This window comes from Mastigoproctus giganteus, chromosome 11, assembly GCF_048544385.1.
Source record: "Mastigoproctus giganteus isolate SK-2022 chromosome 11, ASM4854438v1, whole genome shotgun sequence".
NCBI classification, from domain to species: Eukaryota; Metazoa; Arthropoda; class Arachnida; order Uropygi; family Thelyphonidae; genus Mastigoproctus; species Mastigoproctus giganteus.
In genome coordinates, this window is record NC_143585.1 from 172,056,498 (window position 1) to 172,075,474 (window position 18,977).

General features: G+C 40.7%; 1 protein-coding gene across 1 annotated transcript in view; it reads right to left on the minus strand.

The window, feature by feature from the left end:
• The window catches only part of Grip163 (gamma-tubulin complex component 6), a 916,232-nt gene that overhangs the window by 375,524 nt on the left and 521,731 nt on the right, over nt 1-18,977 (minus strand). Inside the window, exon 20 of the mRNA XM_090384619.1 lies at nt 16,507-17,702. Coding sequence (XP_090240745.1) covers nt 16,507-17,702 — 1,196 coding nt within the window. The remainder of the gene's footprint in view (nt 1-16,506; nt 17,703-18,977) is intronic.

Below are 18,977 nucleotides of genomic sequence, written 5' to 3' on the forward strand. Positions count from 1 at the left end.
AGGGGTTATACTATTAGTTAAGAAACACATAAAAACCAAGGAAGTGAAGCCAGTCGACATCGCTGGACAGTGCAGCGTTGAGTCAGTTTGGTGTGACATAAGCATTGGGAGATCAAAATTGAGAGTAGGAGTGTGCTATAGGCCTAATGACTCTGATGAGTATAATAAGAAACTGTACAGGGAAATAGAGTGGGCCAGTAAATCAGAGAGTCTTATAATGGGAGATTTTAATTTCCCAGATATTGACTGGAAATTGGGGGCTGGTCACTCACACACTAGCAGGGCTTTTGTGGATTTATTGGATGATTGTTTTCTACATCAGCATGTTCGGCAGGCAAATAGAGGGAGTAATACTCTTGATTTGATTATCAGCAGTGATTCTTCATGCATTAAGAATCTGCAGATAAATGAACCACTAGGTGGCAGTGATCACAGTGTGCTGAAGTGGGATTTACTCAAAGAGGTAAGTACCATTAGGGGTAAAGGGAAGGGTTATTGCTTCCGTAAAGGCGACTACGATGGACTCAGACAGTATTTAAATTCTATACAGTGGGACCAACTGATGATGTTACCAACAGCAAATTCAAAATGGGAAGCATTCAAAGAACTTATCTTGGAAGCTACTAGGCTTTACATACCAACTAAGAAATATTGTTCAAGGTTTAGGCCAAAATGGATGTCAGATGAACTAATGAGGCATGTGGCAGAGAAGAAAAATGCATGGGATACTTACAAATTAACACATGACACAGAAGCCTATGATAGATACAAGTTGATATGCAACCAAGTTACAAAGGAGGTTAGGCAGGCGAAGGCAGATTACGAGAAATCCTTGGCAAGGGATGCAAAGAAAAACAGCAAAGAGTTCTTTACTTATGTAAACTCTAGAAGGAAATTACGAGAAATCCTTGGCAAGGGATGCAAAGAAAAACAGCAAAGAGTTCTTTACTTATGTAAACTCTAGAAGGAAGGGGATGAATCAGATTGGTCCACTTGATATTGATGGGTCAACTGTTGATGATCCTGCTCAGATAGCTAACAAACTAAATGAATATTTTGCATCGACATTCACACATGAGGAGTTATTCAGCGAGTGGAATGCCAGAGGTGTATTCAACTCTAGCAGTAAGCTACAGAATCTTGAAATAACTGGGTGTAAAGTGGAGGAGAAACTGTTGAAGATAAACATAAGAAAGGCACCCGGGGTGGATGGGATCTATGCAGTTATATTAAAGGAGGCAGCAAAGGAAGTAAGCAAACCCTTAGCCATAATTATGAGAGCTTCCTTGGACTCAGGGGAGGTACCCATAGACTGGAAATGTACAAATGTGACCCCAATTCACAAAGGAGGTTTAAAGGCTGACACAAGTAATTATAGACCTGTGAGCTTAACTTCTGTTCCAGGAAAATTAATGGAGGCACTGGTTAAAGAAGCACTGCAGGATCATTTAGACAAGACTTCAGTTATAGCTCGGACAGAGCATGGTTTGTTAAGGGGAAGTCTTGCCTGACCAATTTGAATGGATACTATGATGCAGTCACAAAAGAACTGGATGCAGGGAATAGCTTTGATATTATATACTTGGATCTTAGAAAGGCTTTTGATACTGTTGCATATGGAAGACTGCTACACAAATTGGAGCAGTGTGACATTGGAGGCAAATTAGCATTAGCATTAGTAGAGGCATTTGATGCAAGAAAGCAAGCTTATGCAGCATCAGCCAAAAAAGAAAAAAAAAAAAAAACCACTTCCACTTCACCCCTCTGTTCGTTCAAAATACCTGTCCAGCTGAGCCTTAAACTTATTTAGGCTATCAACCTCCACCACAAGGGATGGAAGTCTGTTCCACCAACCAACCACCCGCTGGCTAAAGGCAAATTTCCGCACGTCTATCCTACATCTGTCTTTCCTCAATTTGAATTTATGCCCTCTCAGGTGATTTTTCTGAGCTAGAGGAAGAATCCCATCAGCATTGAGCATGCTTAAACCATTCAAGGCTTTATACACCTCTATCAGATCACCTCGCTGGTGCCTAGTCTCCAGACACTGTAATTTGCAAAACTTAAGCCTTTCTTCGTAAGAGCACCCCTTTGTTCCATTCACTAATCTTGTTGCCCTTCTCTGTACTCGTTCCAGCAGCTCTACATCCTTCTTGAAATGAGGCCTCCAGACCTGTATACAGTACTCTAGGTGTGGCCTGACCATCGCCTTATACAATGGAATAATCACCTCCTTATCCCTGCTGGAAAAATTCCTGTATATCATTGACAATACTCCATGAGCTACTCTTGCAGCCCGTCTGCACTGCTCAGAGAACTTCATATCTGCCTGCACAACCACCCCCAAGTCCCTTTCATTCTCTACCACTGTCAGTGTTGTACCACAGAGTTGATACGTTGCTCTGGGGTTGCTGTTTCCCATGTGTAGTACTTTACATTTGTCAATGTTGAACTTCATTTGCCACCACTCAGCCCATCTGCTCAACCTTTCCAGATCCTGTTGCAGCAGCATAGTGTCAGTAGTGTCCTTGACAACCCTGCCAACCTTTGTATCGTCTGCAAACTTGGACATTAAGCCCGATATACCATCATCAATATCATTTATAAATACAGAAAACAATAATGGACCAACACTGAGCCCTGAGGGACTCCACTAATAACATCAGTCCACGATGAGCAGTGTCCATTGATTACCACTCTCTGTCTTCTCCCCCTCAACCACCCCTTTATCCATAGCAGCAATTTGCCTCCAATGTCACACTGCTCCAATTTGTGTAGCAGCCTTCCATGTGCAACAGCATAAAAAGCCTTTCTAAGATCCAAGTATATAATATCAAAGTTATTCCCTGCATCCAGTTCTTTTGTGACTGCATCATAGTATCCAATCAAGTTGGTCAGGCAAGACTTCCCCTTAACAAAACCATGCTGTGTCTGAGCTATAACTGAAGTCTTGTCTAAATGATCCTGCAGTGCTTCTTTAACCAGTGCCTCCATTAATTTTCCTGGAACAGAAGTTAAGCTCACAGGTCTATAATTACTTGTGTCAGCCTTTGATCCTCCTTTGTGAATTGGGGTCACATTTGCACATTTCCAGTCTATGGGTACCTCCCCTGAGTCCAAGGAAGCTCTCATAATTATGGCTAAGGGTTTGCTTACTTCCTTTGCTGCCTCCTTTAATATAACTGGATAGATCCCATCCACCCCAGGTGCCTTTCTTGTGTTTATCTTCAACAGTTTCTCCTCCACTTTACTCCCAGTTATTTCAAGATTCTGTTGCTTACTGCTAGAGTTGAATACACCTCTGGCATTCCCCTCGCTGAATAACTCCTCATGTGTGAATGTCGATGCAAAATATTCATTTAGTTTGTTAGCTACCTGAGCAGGATCATCAACACTTGACCCATCAATATCAAGTGGACCAATCTGATTCATCCCTTTGCTTCTAGAGTTTACATAAGTAAAGAACTCGTTGCTGTTTTTCTTTGCATCCCTTGCCAAGGATTTCTCGTAATCTGTCTTCGCCTGCCTAACCTCCTTTGTAACTTGGTTACAGATCAACTTGTATCTATCATAGGCTTCTGTGTCACGTGTTAATTTGTATGTATCCCATGCATTTTTCTTCTCTGCCATATGCCTCATTAGTTCATCTGACATCCATTTTGGCCTAAACCTTGAACAATATTTCTTAGTTGGTATGTAAAGCCTAGTAGCTTCCAAGATAAGTTCTTTGAATGCTTCCCATTTTGAATTTGCTGTTGGTAACATCATTAGTTTGTCCCACTGTATAGAATTTAAATACTGTTTCAGTCCATCGTAGTCGCCTTTACGGAAGCAATAACCCTTCCCTTTACCCCTAATGGTAGTTACCTCTTTGAGTAAATCCCACTTCAGCACACTGTGATCACTGCCACCTAGTGGTGCATTTATCTGCAGATTCTTAATGCATGAAGAATCACTGCTGATAATCAAATCAAGAGTATTACTCCCTCTAGTTGCCTCCCGAACATGCTGATGTAGAAAACAATCATCCAATAAATCCACAAAAGCCCTGCTAGTGTGTGAGTAACCAGCCCCCAAATTCCAGTCAATATCTGGGAAATTAAAATCTCCCATTATAAGACACTCTGATTTACTGGCCCATTCTATTTCCCTGTACAGTTCCTTATTATACTCATCAGAGTCATTAGGCCTATAGCACACTCCTACTCTCAATTTTGATCTCCCAATGTTTATGTCACACCAAACTGAATCCACACTGCACTGTCCAGCGATGTCGACCGGCTTCACTTCCTTGGTTTTTATGTGTTTCTTAACTAATAGCATAACACCTCCCCCCTTCCTATCCTGTCTATCCTTTCTGTAGACGTTGTACTCCCCAAATTGCAGTTCTGCATCCCTTATATCTCTGTGACACCATGTCTCTGATATCCCACAATATCTGCCTTCGATGTTTTGAGCAATACCTCAAATTCATCAAATTTATTTACTAAACTCCTAGCATTGGTGTACACGCAAGTATACCTGCACCTGTTTCTATTCTTAGCTACCCTAACACAACCCATGTGTTTACTTGTACCGCAATGGCTCCCAGCAGTCTCTGAAATACCATGCATCTTGTTTTTCAGGCTTCTGCTCATTCTAATAGAAGCAGTGCAAGAATCTCTTTCACCTCTGCCAGTGGCTACTGTCAATCTATTGGTCTTTGTCTCCCCCCAAGCTAGCAGTTTTCCGACCCACCTAACACTGCCTCGATAGCATCAGCAAATATTCTTGCACCCTTTCTATTTAAGTGTATCCCATCCCTGTAGAAGCAATCTCTCCTGTTAACAAGTACAGTCCAGGCTGAAAAAAATTCTACCCCTTGAGCCTTGCACAATCTTTCCAGGGCCGAATTGATCGACAAGGCTCTCATCATATACTCCCTCCTATCGTGTCTGGGCAGAATTGCAGACACTTTCAAATTCAACCCTAATTCTCGGCTTTTGTTCAACAGTGACCTGTACTTGTTAAGTAATTCTGCCGGTCTCCTACTCTTAATATTATTAGTGCCAACGTGTACAACTATATCACCTTTTGTGCCCTTAAAAGATGATATTCACTCTACAACGTCATCAACCTTTGCCCCTGGCAGACATTCCCTGGTCCTGTTCCACCTATCTTTTTTTACAAAGCATGTTCCCCGTTTCCCTGACAATAGAGTCACCAACAACTACTAGTTCCTTCGGGACCAGCGCATTCTGCCTTGGGGGTTGTCTCTGTGTCAAATTGCTGCTATGGATAAAGGGGTGGTTGAGGGGGAGAAGACAGAGAGTGGTAATCAATGGACACTGCTCATCGTGGACTAATGTTATTAGTGGAGTCCCTCAGGGCTCAGTGTTGGGTCCATTATTGTGTTCTGTATTTATAAATGATATTGATGATGGTATATCAAGCTTAATGTAAAGTTTGCAGACGATACAAAGGTTGGCAGGGTTGTCAAGGACACTACTGACACTATGCTGCTGCAACAGGATCTGGAAAGGTTGAGCAGATGGGCTGAGAGGTAGCAAATGAAGTTTAACATTGACAAATGTAAAGTACTACACATGGGAAACAGCAAACCCAGAGCAACGTATCAACTCTGTGGTTCTACACTGACAGTGGTAGAGAATGAAAGGGACTTGGGGGTGGTTGTGCAGGCAGATATGAAGTTCTCTGAGCAGTGCAGACGGGCTGCAAGAGTAGCTCATGGAGTATTGTCAATGATATACAGGAATTTTTCCAGCAGGGATAAGGAGGTGATTATTCCATTGTATAAGGCGATGGTCAGGCCACACCTAGAGTACTGTATACAGGTCTGGAGGCCTCATTTCAAGAAGGATGTAGAGCTGCTGGAACGAGTACAGAGAAGGGCAACAAGATTAGTGAATGGAACAAAGGGGTGCTCTTACGAAGAAAGGCTTAAGTTTTGTAAATTACAGTGTCTGGAGACTAGGCACCAGCGAGGTGATCTGATAGAGGTGTATAAAGCCTTGAATGGTTTAAGCATGATCAATGCTGGTGGGATTCTTCCTCTAGCTCAGAAAAATCACCTGAGAGGGCATAAATTCAAATTGAGGAAAGACAGATGTAGGATAGACGTGCGGAAATTTGCCTTTAGCCAGCGGGTGGTTGGTTGGTTGGTGGAACAGACTTCCATCCCTTGTGGTGGAGGTTGATAGACTAAATAAGTTTAAGGCTCAGCTGAACAGGTATTTTGAACGAACAGAGGGGTGAAGTGGAAGTGGGGGTTTTTTTTTTTTTTTTGGCTGATGCTGCATAAGCTGGCTTTCTTGCATCAAATGCCTCTAGTAATGCTAATGCTAATGCATTTTTCTAATCTGCCACATTTGTCCATCTGACATCCATTTGGATATAAGCCTCAAACAGTATTTTTTTAGTTGGTATGAAAAGTCTAGCGGCTTCTTGAATTATTTCCTTGAATGTTTCCCACTTAGAATTTGCTGATGCTTGTTGTTGAATTTGAGGTTTTTGGCACAAGGGCCAATTGGGCCATATTGTGCCTGTTCATGGTTTAGGTATCACTAATTTCACATTATGATTATTTGAGATTATAAAAATTTATGCATTTTAAATACTTAAACAGATTCTCGAAATTTGCTTTGTTACCGAGAATATGTGATAAGGTTAAGAGTTCCTGCAAGTTGGAGAGGGTGCTAAAGCTGGATTTTCGGACAGATGAAAGTTGGGAACATTCAATGAGAATATGTTTTGCGACTGGCAAAAGAAGCACTGAGGAGGAGTCTCTCCCAAAAGCAAATGCAGATGAATTGGATGTAAATGACAGATGCAAAGCCTTGCCAGAATTACTTCTTCTCACCTGTTTATTCTAAAACTAGATGTCCACAGTTTATTATTGGTTTGAGATTGCCAGAGGTGAGACCATTGTTTCTAACATGTTTTTTTAATAATGGATTTGAGGGCATAATCACCTCAGAGGGCATAAATTCAAATTGAGGAAGGACGGATGTCGGATAGATGTGCGGAAATTTGCCTTTGGCCAGCGGGTGGTTGGTTGGTGGAACCGACTTCCATCACTTGTTGTTGAAGCTGATAGCCTAAACAAATTTAAAGCTCAACTGGACAGGTATTTCGAACGAACGGAGGGGTGAAATGGGAGAGAGGGTTTTTTTTTTTTTTTTTTTTTTGGGCTGATGCTGAATAAGCTTGCTTTCTTGCATCGTATGCCTCTACTAATGCAATGCTAATGCTAATGCTTTCAGTTGACTGTAAGATCCAGAGTTGGGATGTTTAGCAGCCTCATCTGCACAATCATTACCTTGGATACCGTCATGACCAGGATTCCAGCAGAAGGTAACCTTGTGGTTGGCTGTTTGATGGTAAGATAATTTAGACCGGATCTCTTTAAGAATGGGATGAGAGGGAGGAAAGGTAGATTGAAAGGCACAGCTTGCACTTAAGGAGTCTGTATATATATATATATCAGAGATTGTTTATGTTATCTAGAGCCAGTTTTATTGCAAATAATTCTGCAGTATAGATACTGCATTCAGTGGGAAGAGAGTGGCGGAAACTGCTGCTGCACCAACAACCATATACGTTTTGGAGCCGTCGGTATGGATATAAACTTTCCCCGAGTTTTCCAAAGAATGCAATTTATGTAGCTGTTGAAAGTTGGTATTTGCCAGGGAGGATTTTCCCCATCTTGAAAAGAAATTGTCACACAGAGGTATGAATTCAATCCAGGGAGGTTCAGGAGTAGCAAGGTCTTGGAATACATTCTTAAAGTTAATTTTCCAACTGATCATGAGTTCTTGCAGTCGAAACCATGTGGGGCAGTTTTCCTTATGTTTATTTTGATATAGCATGGTGGGTATGTTGAGGATCAAACAGATACTGCCAGTAGACTGGAGTACTTCCAATCTTTGCTGTATAATTAAACAATAAAATTTTTCTCCTGAGATGCAGAAGGGGTTCATTTGCCTCAATATACAGACTGTGAACTGGAGATGTTCTGAAGGCTCCAACAGCTATCCTAAGGGCACTATGCTGGATGGTGTTCAGACGTAATAGACAACTTTTCCTAGCGGAGTCGTAGACAGGTGTTCCATAATCTAAGCGCAATCTTATTAAAGATCTATAGAGTTGTAGGAGAGAGCTTGTATCAGCACCCCAGGAGAAGGTAACATAGAGACAGCTCTTAGGATATTCAGTGTTTTAAGGCAAGTATTCCGAAGGTACGCTATATGGGAAGCAAAATTAAGTTTATTATCTAAATGTAACCCCAATAGATGGGAATTGTTAGTGACAGGAATCAGGCTGTTTTTTAAAAATATTTTTGGATCCGGATGTAGTTTCCATTTTTTTACAGAAATGAATAGCAGTAGACTTCTTTTCTGCTAGGGAATAACCATTCCACAATGCCCATGATTTTATTCTAGCTATAGCAATTTGAAGTTGCCTTTCAATGGTGTTCATAGTTTGGGATTGAGTAGAGATAATGAGGTCATCAACAAACGTGTACGATTGTACTGTATTTGGTACATCCCTTGTCATGTTTGTGATTCTTATTGCAAATAATGTTGGATTGAGAATGGTACCCTGTGGTACACCTTCTTTTGTTTAAATGTTCGGGATAAATTATTCATGTATCTGACCTGCAAAGTTCTATGGCATAGAAAGTTCTGTATGAATTGCAGTAGATGACTGACCTCTCAAGCTGAAAGAATGAAGATCTTGAAGAATACCATATCACCAGATAGTATCGAAGGCTTTCTCAATATCGAGATTAATCATGACCAGATGCTGTTCCCTTATGAAGACATTAAGTATATTTGCCTCTGCTTTTATCATTACGTCTAAGGTGGGACGGTTTTTTCGAAACCCATACTGATTACTATTTAGCAAGTTGTTAGTTTCCAGGAACCACATTAACCGCCTGTGAACCATTTTTTCCAGGACTTTGCCTAAACAATTGGTCAGTGAAATTGGCCTACAGTTATTTGGAAAGGTACAATCCTTTCCAGGCTTTGGGAAGGCTAGAACTATTGAGTGACACCAGGAGATTGGGTAAGCATTTTCTAAGAATATTCGGTTGTAATAGTTTAACAATGATCTTTTTATTCTGTTGTTCAATTGTTTTAACATTATATAGTAGATCCGATCTGGACCAGCAGCGCTATTTGATGTTTTATTGAGCACAACAAAAAGTTCTGTTAATGTGAATGGCCGGTTATATGGATGTGAAACTATCGTGGAAAAATTAATCTTATGCTGCTCTGCAGTTTCTTTAATTCACTGAAAGGTTGGTTTGTAGGTGGCTGTTGCTGATATACTGGCAAATGATTCCGCTAAGGCATTTGCTATTTCTCCCGGTGATGACAACTCTTTTCCTTCCGAGTTTAGTATTGTACTGAAAGCTAAACTTCACCAACTTGGCATCATAAATAACGCGGACTGTCCCTGTGGCAACCCAGAGTCCTGGAGACACTTAATGTTTGGGTGCGATTTGTATGATGACCTACGACTACGCCTAATAACGGCAATCCAATATATCCCAGACAACCAAGAACCCAGACTGTTAGACACTCAGGAGGACTACAAGGCACTCAGTCAATATGCCCAGGATCTATTTTCTAGAAGGAAAACAATGATGGAAATATACCAAAGGCAACCCGACTAGAAAGAATGCAGGAGGTCAAACAAGTAAAAAAAAAAAAAAAAAAAAAACTCAACATACCACAGAAAGTCAAGACTTTAGGATGATTTGGTTGGCCTACTGTCGACCCAAAACTGCACTCCCTTGTGCGGTTTTTTTTTTTTTTTTTTTCAGAGGTACCAGCTTGTAATATTTGATTGGTTACATGTTCTGTGACATTGTCTATGGGTTGGGATTGGATTATTTTATTGTCTAACTGCACATGAGATGCATATTCATTCCAGTGTGCCTACGAAATTTCCAAGTGGAGCAACATAGTGAAGGAAAGTTTGCCCATGTTTGCAGCTTGCAGAGAATTGGAAGGTGATCACTGTTTAGTGGATTTTCAAGAACAGACCTCTCAATAATACTATTTACGGAGGGAGAACAGATTGACAGGTCTATTGCACTCATTGATCTTGTCAAAAAATAAAAATGAATATAGGTATGTTCACCAGTGTTCAAAAGGGTAAGTTGATAAGAGTCAAGAAGGGATTCTATTAACTTGCTTCTCTTGTCAATTGTTGGAGATCCCCACGTCAGATGATGAGCATTAACGTCTCCAAGTACGCACAAAGGAGACGGTATCTGTTCTATTTGATTTTCTAGGTCATCTGATGAAAATGAGAAATTAGGAGGAATATATATAGATGCTATTGTAAGAGTGATGCCAATTTAATTGCGCACTGCCACTACTTCAAAAGGAGTCTGAAGAGCAATATGTTTGGATGGTATGTTGTTTCTTTTAAGAATCGCCACTCCTCCACGGGCTATCGAGTCAGTATTTCTATCTCTTCTAAAGATAGAGTAATTTTTTTATAGTAGGACACACTTGTGAATTTAAATAAGTTTCCTGTAGGGAAACTTATTTAATTCATCCACAATTATGATCCAGAAATGCCTTCTGGATCATAATTGTGGATGAGATCACGTAAATCATCTTTTATGCTGCGAAACCCTCTACAATTCCATTGAAGGATTCTTTCCATTAAGTGGTTTTATTGGTTGTTTTTGTTTCTGACTGCTTTTTAGTTGCGACTTGTTTGCATCGATCTAGGCGCCTCCGTAGCCAGGTGGGAAGGAGCAGCAGTGCGTAGCACACGCTTCTTGATTAGACCGGGGTTCGAGCCCGTCACCACCAAATACAGATGATGCGGAAAGGTCAGGAAATGACCACCGCATATCCCGGAGCAATATGGCCTAAGCTGCTAATGCTCCTAAAAACCAAACAACAACAACAACAACAACAACAGCATCGATCTGACTTTCCCTCGTCTTTCTTTGGAAAGTAGGGACGTGTTACGTCCATCTCATCAGTCGCATGAAGTTCTAATATGCCATCTTCTGAGTTATTGTGCTGGTCAATATCCATTCTGATTGAATTTGGTGGTTTCAGTACCATGGTTTCTGTCACTTTTGGTTTTGCTGTTGGGGATACATTGGCTTGAATGGTAATTGGGGTATTACAGGCTTGTTCAGTTTTTTTGTTGCGAAGGGCACTGTTTGGGGGTAGAGAGCATGGAGCATGCCCAATTAGCGATAGACATATTTGGGAGAACGGCAACATCTGTTTGTGTACCTACTGACTGAAATTGTTTAGCAAGCCATTGCATATGTTCATTTTTGATCTGTTTTTAGTATTTGCCTTCTCACCTGTGAATATGTCACTTTTTTTTTTTTTTTTCAACTTCATATTTCTGGACTATTTTTCCTTGCTTCCAAAGTTTGCAAATTTTGGAAAAAGCTGGGTGATCACCCTTGCAGTTTGGGCAAAGAGAAGTGGTAGCAGTGCATTCAGTTTGATTGTGCTCCTTCGATCCACAAATTGGACATATTTCTTCACCTAAACATGCAGTTTGGGAGTGTCCATATTTTTGGCACGTGTAGCACCAGATTGGGTTCGGGATTAAGGACAGATATGGCAATGGAGATAGCCTGCTTTAACAGATGATGATGATGATGATGATGATGATGGGAGAGCTGAAAGTGAGAATTATGCTCCTAGAGGGAACAAGAACACCATCTTTCCAAGTCATAATTCTCCTTGCTTTTATGACTTTTTGTTCACGTAGCTCTTGAACTATCTTCTCCTCTGATACAGTTAACGTCCCATTCTGCGATTACTCCCTTCGAGGAGTTTAGGGTGACATGGGGAGTAACTTTTATTGGTTATCTGCCAAATGTAGTCATGTTTAATAACTTTTCGGAATGCTGGGATTTCATGGTCTCTACCAGAAAATATCCAGACTGGAGCCACTTTACTGTTTTTGGTGAACCTGCAGCAGACTCAATGCATTTTTGGACAAGGAATGAGGATAGTTTACTCAGAGGCAGCTCTGATAGAGAGTGCAGTATGAGAAATGCTGGTATTTCCTCTTGTGGGGTGGTTATCAACCTTTTGGGTTGAGAATAGTCATTTTCAGTGTCATTTTCTAGTCTTGAGCTCGACGACTCTAAAGGTGGAAAAGAACTGTTTTCCATCTTTGCTCCTTTCAGCCCTGGGAGTATGGATTTCTTCTTCCAGGTTACCGGCCCCATCATGGGGAGGCAGGAGCAGTGCCACTAAAGTGACCAAGTGGTGTCAAGGTTAGTAAGTTAATTTAATGGAAAAAAAGAAAGGTGGTTTTTCCTTTCTGTAACTTAGTTACAATTCATAATAATAATTCATAATACTAATTAATGGGAACGTAAGAAAATTTTACAAATGAATATAACTGTAGCTTTGATAAAAAATGCTCTATAAATCACTCAGGGAATTGCTTGATCACTATAACGCTTGGCATCAGGGGCCTTGCTGATGGTAGCATTAGCATTAGTAGAGGCATTTGATGCAAGAAAGCAAGCTTATGCAGCATCAGCCAAAAAAAAAAAAAAACCCACTTCCACTTCACCCCTCTGTTCGTTCAAAATACCTGTCCAGCTGAGCCTTAAACTTATTTAGGCTATCAACCTCCACCACAAGGGATGGCAGTCTGTTCCACCAACCAACCACCCGCTGGCTAAAGGCAAATTTCCGCACGTCTATCCTACATCTGTCTTTCCTCAATTTGAATTTATGCCCCCTCAGGTGATTTTTCTGAGCTAGAGGATGAATCCCATCAGCATTGAGCATGCTTAAACCATTCAAGGCTTTATACACCTCTATCAGATCACCTCGCTGGTGCCTAGTCTCCAGACACTGTAATTTGCAAAACTTAAGCCTTTCTTCGTAAGAGCACCCCTTTGTTCCATTCACTAATCTTGTTGCCCTTCTCTGTACTCGTTCCAGCAGCTCTACATCCTTCTTGAATTGAGGCCTCCAGACCTGTATACAGTACTCTAGGTGTGGCCTGACCATTGCCTTATACAATGGAATAATCACCTCCTTATCCCTGCTGGAAAAATTCCTGTATATCATTGACAATACTCCATGAGCTACTCTTGCAGCCCGTCTGCACTGCTCAGAGAACTTCATATCTGCCTGCACAATCACCCCCAAGTCCCTTTCATTCTCTACCACTGTCAGTGTAGTACCACAGAGTTGATACGTTGCTCTGGGGTTGCTGTTTCCCATGTGTAGTAACTTTACATTTGTCAATGTTAAACTTCATTTGCCACCTCTCAGCCCATCTGCTCAACCTTTCCAGATCCTGTTGCAGCAGCATAGTGACAGTAGTGTCCTTGACAACCCTGCCAACCTTTGTATCATCTGCAAACTTGGACATTAAGCTTGATATACCATCATCAATATCATTTATAAATACAGAAAACAATAATGGACCCAACACTGAGCCCTGAGGGACTCCACTAATAACATTAGTCCACGATGAGCAGTGTCCATTGATTACCACTCTCTGTCTTCTCCCCCTCAACCACCCCTTTATCCATAGCAGCAATTTGCCTCCAATGTCACACTGCTCCAATTTGTGTAGCAGTCTTCCATGTGCAACAGTATCAAAAGCCTTTCTAAGATCCAAGTATATAATATCAAAGTTATTCCCTGCATCCAGTTCTTTTGTGACTGCATCATAGTATCCAATCAAGTTGGTCAGGCAAGACTTCCCCTTAACAAAACCATGCTGTGTCTGAGCTATAACTGAAGTCTTGTCTAAATGATCCTGCAGTGCTTCTTTAACCAGTGCCTCCATTAATTTTCCTGGAACAGAAGTTAAGCTCACAGGTCTATAATTACTTGTGTCAGCCTTTGATCCTCCTTTGTGAATTGGGGTCACATTTGCACATTTCCAGTCTATGGGTACCTCCCCTGAGTCCAAGGAAGCTCTCATAATTATGGCTAAGGGTTTGCTTACTTTCTTTGCTGCCTCCTTTAATATAACTGGATAGATCCCATCCACCCCGGGTGCCTTTCTTGTGTTTATCTTCAACAGTTTCTCCTCCACTTTACTCCCAGTTATTTCAAGATTCTGTTGCTTACTGCTAGAGTTGAATACACCTCTGGCATTCCCCTCGCTGAATAACTCCTCATGTGTGAATGTCGATGCAAAATATTCATTTAGTTTGTTAGCTACCTGAGCAGGATCATCAACACTTGACCCATCAATATCAAGTGGACCAATCTGATTCATCCCTTTGCTTCTAGAGTTTACATAAGTAAAGAACTCTTTGCTGTTTTTCTTTGCATCCCTTGCCAAGGATTTCTCGTAATCTGCCTTCGCCTGCCTAACCTCCTTTGTAACTTGGTTGCATATCAACTTGTATCTATCATAGGCTTCTGTGTCATGTGTTAATTTGTAAGTATCCCATGCATTTTTCTTCTCTGCCATATGCCTCATTAGTTCATCTGACATCCATTTTGGCCTAAACCTTGAACAATATTTCTTAGTTGGTATGTAAAGCCTAGTAGCTTCCAAGATAAGTTCTTTGAATGCTTCCCATTTTGAATTTGCTGTTGGTAACATCATCAGTTGGTCCAACTGTATAGAATTTAAATACTGTCTCAGTCCATCGTAGTCGCCTTTACGGAAGCAATAACCCTTCCCTTTACCCCTAATGGTAGTTACCTCTTTCAGTAAATCCCACTTCAGCACACTGTGATCACTGCCACCTAGTGGTTCATTTATCTGCAGATTCTTAATGCATGAAGAATCACTGCTGATAATCAAATCAAGAGTATTACTCCCTCTAGTTGCCTCCCGAACATGCTGATGTAGAAAACAATCATCCAATAAATCCACAAAAGCCCTGCTAGTGTGTGAGTAACCAGCCCCCAAATTCCAGTCAATATCTGGGAAATAAAAATCTCCCATTATAAGACTCTCTGATTTACTGGCCCACTCTATTTCCCTGTACAGTTCCTTATTATACTCATCAGAGTCATTAGGCCTATAGCACTCTCCTACTCTCAATTTTGATCTCCCAATGCTTATGTCACACCAAACTGACTCAACACTGCACTGTCCAGCGATGTCGACTGGCTTCACTTCCTTGGTTTTTATGTGTTTCTTAACTAATAGCATAACCCCTCCCCCCTTCCTATCCTGTCTATCCTTTCTGTAGACATTGTACTCCCCAAATTGCAGTTCTGCATCCCTTATATCTGTGTGACACCACGTCTCTGATATCCCAACAATATCTGCCTTTGATGTTTTGAGCAATACCTCAAATTCATCAAATTTATTTACTAAACTCCTAGCATTGGTGTACACGCAAGTATACCTGCACCTGTTTCTATTCTTAGCTACCCTAACACAACCCATGTGTTTACTTGTACCGCAATGGCTCCCAGCAGTCTCTGAAATACCATGCATCTTGTTTTTCAGGCTTCTGCTCATTCTAATAGAAGCAGTGCAAGAATCTCTTTCACCTCTGCCAGTGGCTACTGTCAATCTATTGGTCTTTGTCTCCCCCCAAGCTAGCAGTTTTCCGACCCACCTAACACTGCCTCGATAGCATCAGCAAATATTCTTGCACCCTTTCTATTTAAGTGTATCCCATCCCTGTAGAAGCAATCTCTCCTGTTAACAAGTACAGTCCAGGCTGAAAAAAATTCTACCCCTTGAGCCTTGCACAATCTTTCCAGGGCCGAATTGATCGACAAGGCTCTCATCATATACTCCCTCCTATCGTGTCTGGGCAGAATTGCAGACACTTTCAAATTCAACCCTAATTCTCGGCTTTTGTTCAACAGTGACCTGTACTTGTTAAGTAATTCTGCCGGTCTCCTACTCTTAATATCGTTAGTGCCAACGTGTACAACTATATCACCTTTTGTGCCCTTAAAAGATGATATTCGCTCTACAACGTCATCAACCTTTGCCCCTGGCAGACATACCCTGGTCCTGTTCCACCTATCTTTTGTCAGTTGTTCCCACTGTATAGATTTTAAAAACTGTTTGAGACCACTGTAGTCACCTCTATGAAAGCAAAACTCCTTTCTTTATCCTTGATGTAGTTACATCCTTTTTATATTCAAGTTTATTAAAACCTTTCTTTATTAAAACCACATCTATTAGTAGTTGCAAACACAGAAAAGAAAGTGTAGCATGTATTATAAAAATTTCCAGAGAATTCACAGATAAATAACATATTATTTAACTTCAAGAATTTAGATATATGCACATAATACCAGAGCTCTTACATGAAAAATGCAGATGATATTCACTCCTGAAATGAATAATGAAGTTTATGTGCAACCTCTATTCACAAATTACTACCATTGCACTACTTATAAATAGTTTAAAGATTGAGGTCCTTCACTCTACTAACAGAAATCAATAAGTACAATATAATAAAACATGAATAAAGATATAAATGAGGATAGCTATTGAAACCAGCTTGAATCTAAATACAATATCAAGGGATATGCTTACCCAGTTTTGATTCATCCATCTGTTTATATATTAGTTTCTGGATGCTGGAGTCTGATGAATGACCATGAGCATTCCTTCCCCTGAATTTTAATACAGTGTTCGAAACATTGTCCCTAAGGGCATTTTTCCAGTTATCTATACTTTTTTGTGTACATCTCTTGCTCCCACTCAGTTTTTTCCATATCACTTGATTCCTCTCAAGCAGTATTTCTTCCTTTGATTCTGATTCTGGAGCCCAATCACACAAAACATCTACATTTCCATCTTCATTTAAAATACTGTTCTCCTCTGTACAGGCTTTATCTGGAGTACATTTGCTTAGGTCTCTCTTATCAGTTTTAATAATCTCATTATCATTCAAACATGATGCAATTTGAATTTTCACTTTTTCATCCTCACAAATACTGGATTTTTGATGTAGATCCTGCCCTGTCAATTTTCTCTCACAAGTTGTATTGTGAAACGGATGATCTGAGGAATAACTTTGTTCATTAAATCCTTGAAATTTCAAATCCTGAAAATCCTGACATACTCTTGGTATTAGGGAAGAGATAACATCAACCTTAGCAATTTCATTTTCTTTCCTGAAAGTTTTTTCCCCCTGAAATGTACTTAAGAAGTTATTATCAGAACTCTTATCTCTGTTATTTATATCACAAGACTCATGCTTCTGTAGTTTGTATTCATGCCAATTTTTTTTTAATATTTCGGATGAGGACTGTAGTGGAAAGGCTTGGTGGTTTTCACATATCTTCAGACCAGTTTCATTTTGTTGAACAACTGATTCCAAATCCCCATCAATGCGAATTAAAGGAAAAATTTTAATAGGCAATTCAGAAACTGCTGGACTTATAATTTCACTGGTATCTATGCTTTCTTTTTGAAATCTAGTAGTATCTGTATCATTTCTGGTATCCCATAGAAATTTGCCTTTTTTCAACTGGGAAATTTCATATAAATTATCTGAAGTTCTGGAATGCTCAAGTTTTGTGCTGTCTTTGGCTGGAAGAGATTCTAAAAGATCGCTATTATCTGGTTGAGAACAGCTAGCAAGTGCTGAATAACTACTCATTTCATTTTTCCAGAATTCAATTCTAGCCAAGTTAAGTTTATATCTCTCAGTGCGCCATTCTGTTTTCAGCTGGCGAGTTTCGATGTCCACAATTTTTCTGCAGAATTTCTTCTCAATTTCTTTCCTAAAATAAATATTAAAAAAAAAATAAATTCACAGTATAAAGAGATTGACTGCTAACACAAACAAAACAAAATGCAAGGACCCAAATATGGGAGTGTAAGATGGTATCTTCTGTTTGCACATATTTTTAAACTTACCAAAAAAAAATTTTTTCCCCCATATTTGGATATATATACTGAGTGGACAGAAATCATGGGATACCTACCTAGTAATGGGTAGGCCCACCTTTTTCCCAGATAAGGGCAGTCCCATGGCAAGGCATTGAGGCAACTAGTTCACGGAAGATTTCCTTTTTTTTCTTTTTTTTTTTCAGTAGTTGTTGGCGCATCGGCTTCTGTGGCCATAATGCACCTCCCAAGGTTTTTGCAGTACTTTGATCCAAGCCCGAGGCGGGATTCGAAACCGCGACCTTTGGGTTGCCAGGCAGGTACTTTACCCACCCGGCCAGCCCAGTCGGCGAAAGAGTTCCACAAGTATTTCCATCCATGCTTGCTGCACCACTGTTAATAATTCTGTCACATTCCTGGGTGGAGGATCCAAAGCTCAAAAGGACCTTTCCACAGCATCCCAAAAATGCTCCACAGGGTTCAATGCCTGGTGAATGGAGAGGTCATTCCATGGTGGCAAAATCTGTGGAATGCTCTTCGAACCATGTTCTAGTCACCATGGCTCTGTGGGGAGGCGTACTGTCCTGCTGGAAGAGTCAACTGCCCTGTGGGTGCAGATGACCATGAAGGGATGCAGATGGTCTGCGAGGATGGACATGTAACCTGCACCTTTCAGAGATGCATCTAGACTACCAGAGGTCTCATGCCAGCTGAACATGTCCCAGACCATTACCTACTGTCCACCTGCCAGAACTTTTCATTGTTAACATGATCGGTGCATAGCTTTGTGCGGTTTCCACCAGAATACGCACCCTCTCGTCACCTTGAAATAACTGGAAATGAGACTCATCTGACCAGGAGACCCATCACCAATCATCCAAGGTCTAGTGCCGATGCTCTTTCATCAAGTTGAGGCGTAGAGTCCTGTGTCATGTTAGCAATGGGACTCTGGTGGATCAGCAGCTTCCATAACCTATTGCAGCTATTGATTGCCTGATGGTCTTGGTGGAGACATTTCTGACCTCTCCCTTGTTGAAGTTGGCAGTGATTTGTGCCACCATGTCGCTCTCTGGTTGGCTGAAAAAATGCGAGACAGACATCGATGGACACATTCATCCACCACCTTTCTCTGCCCACAGCACTACAGAATAACATCTCATCTACGATGA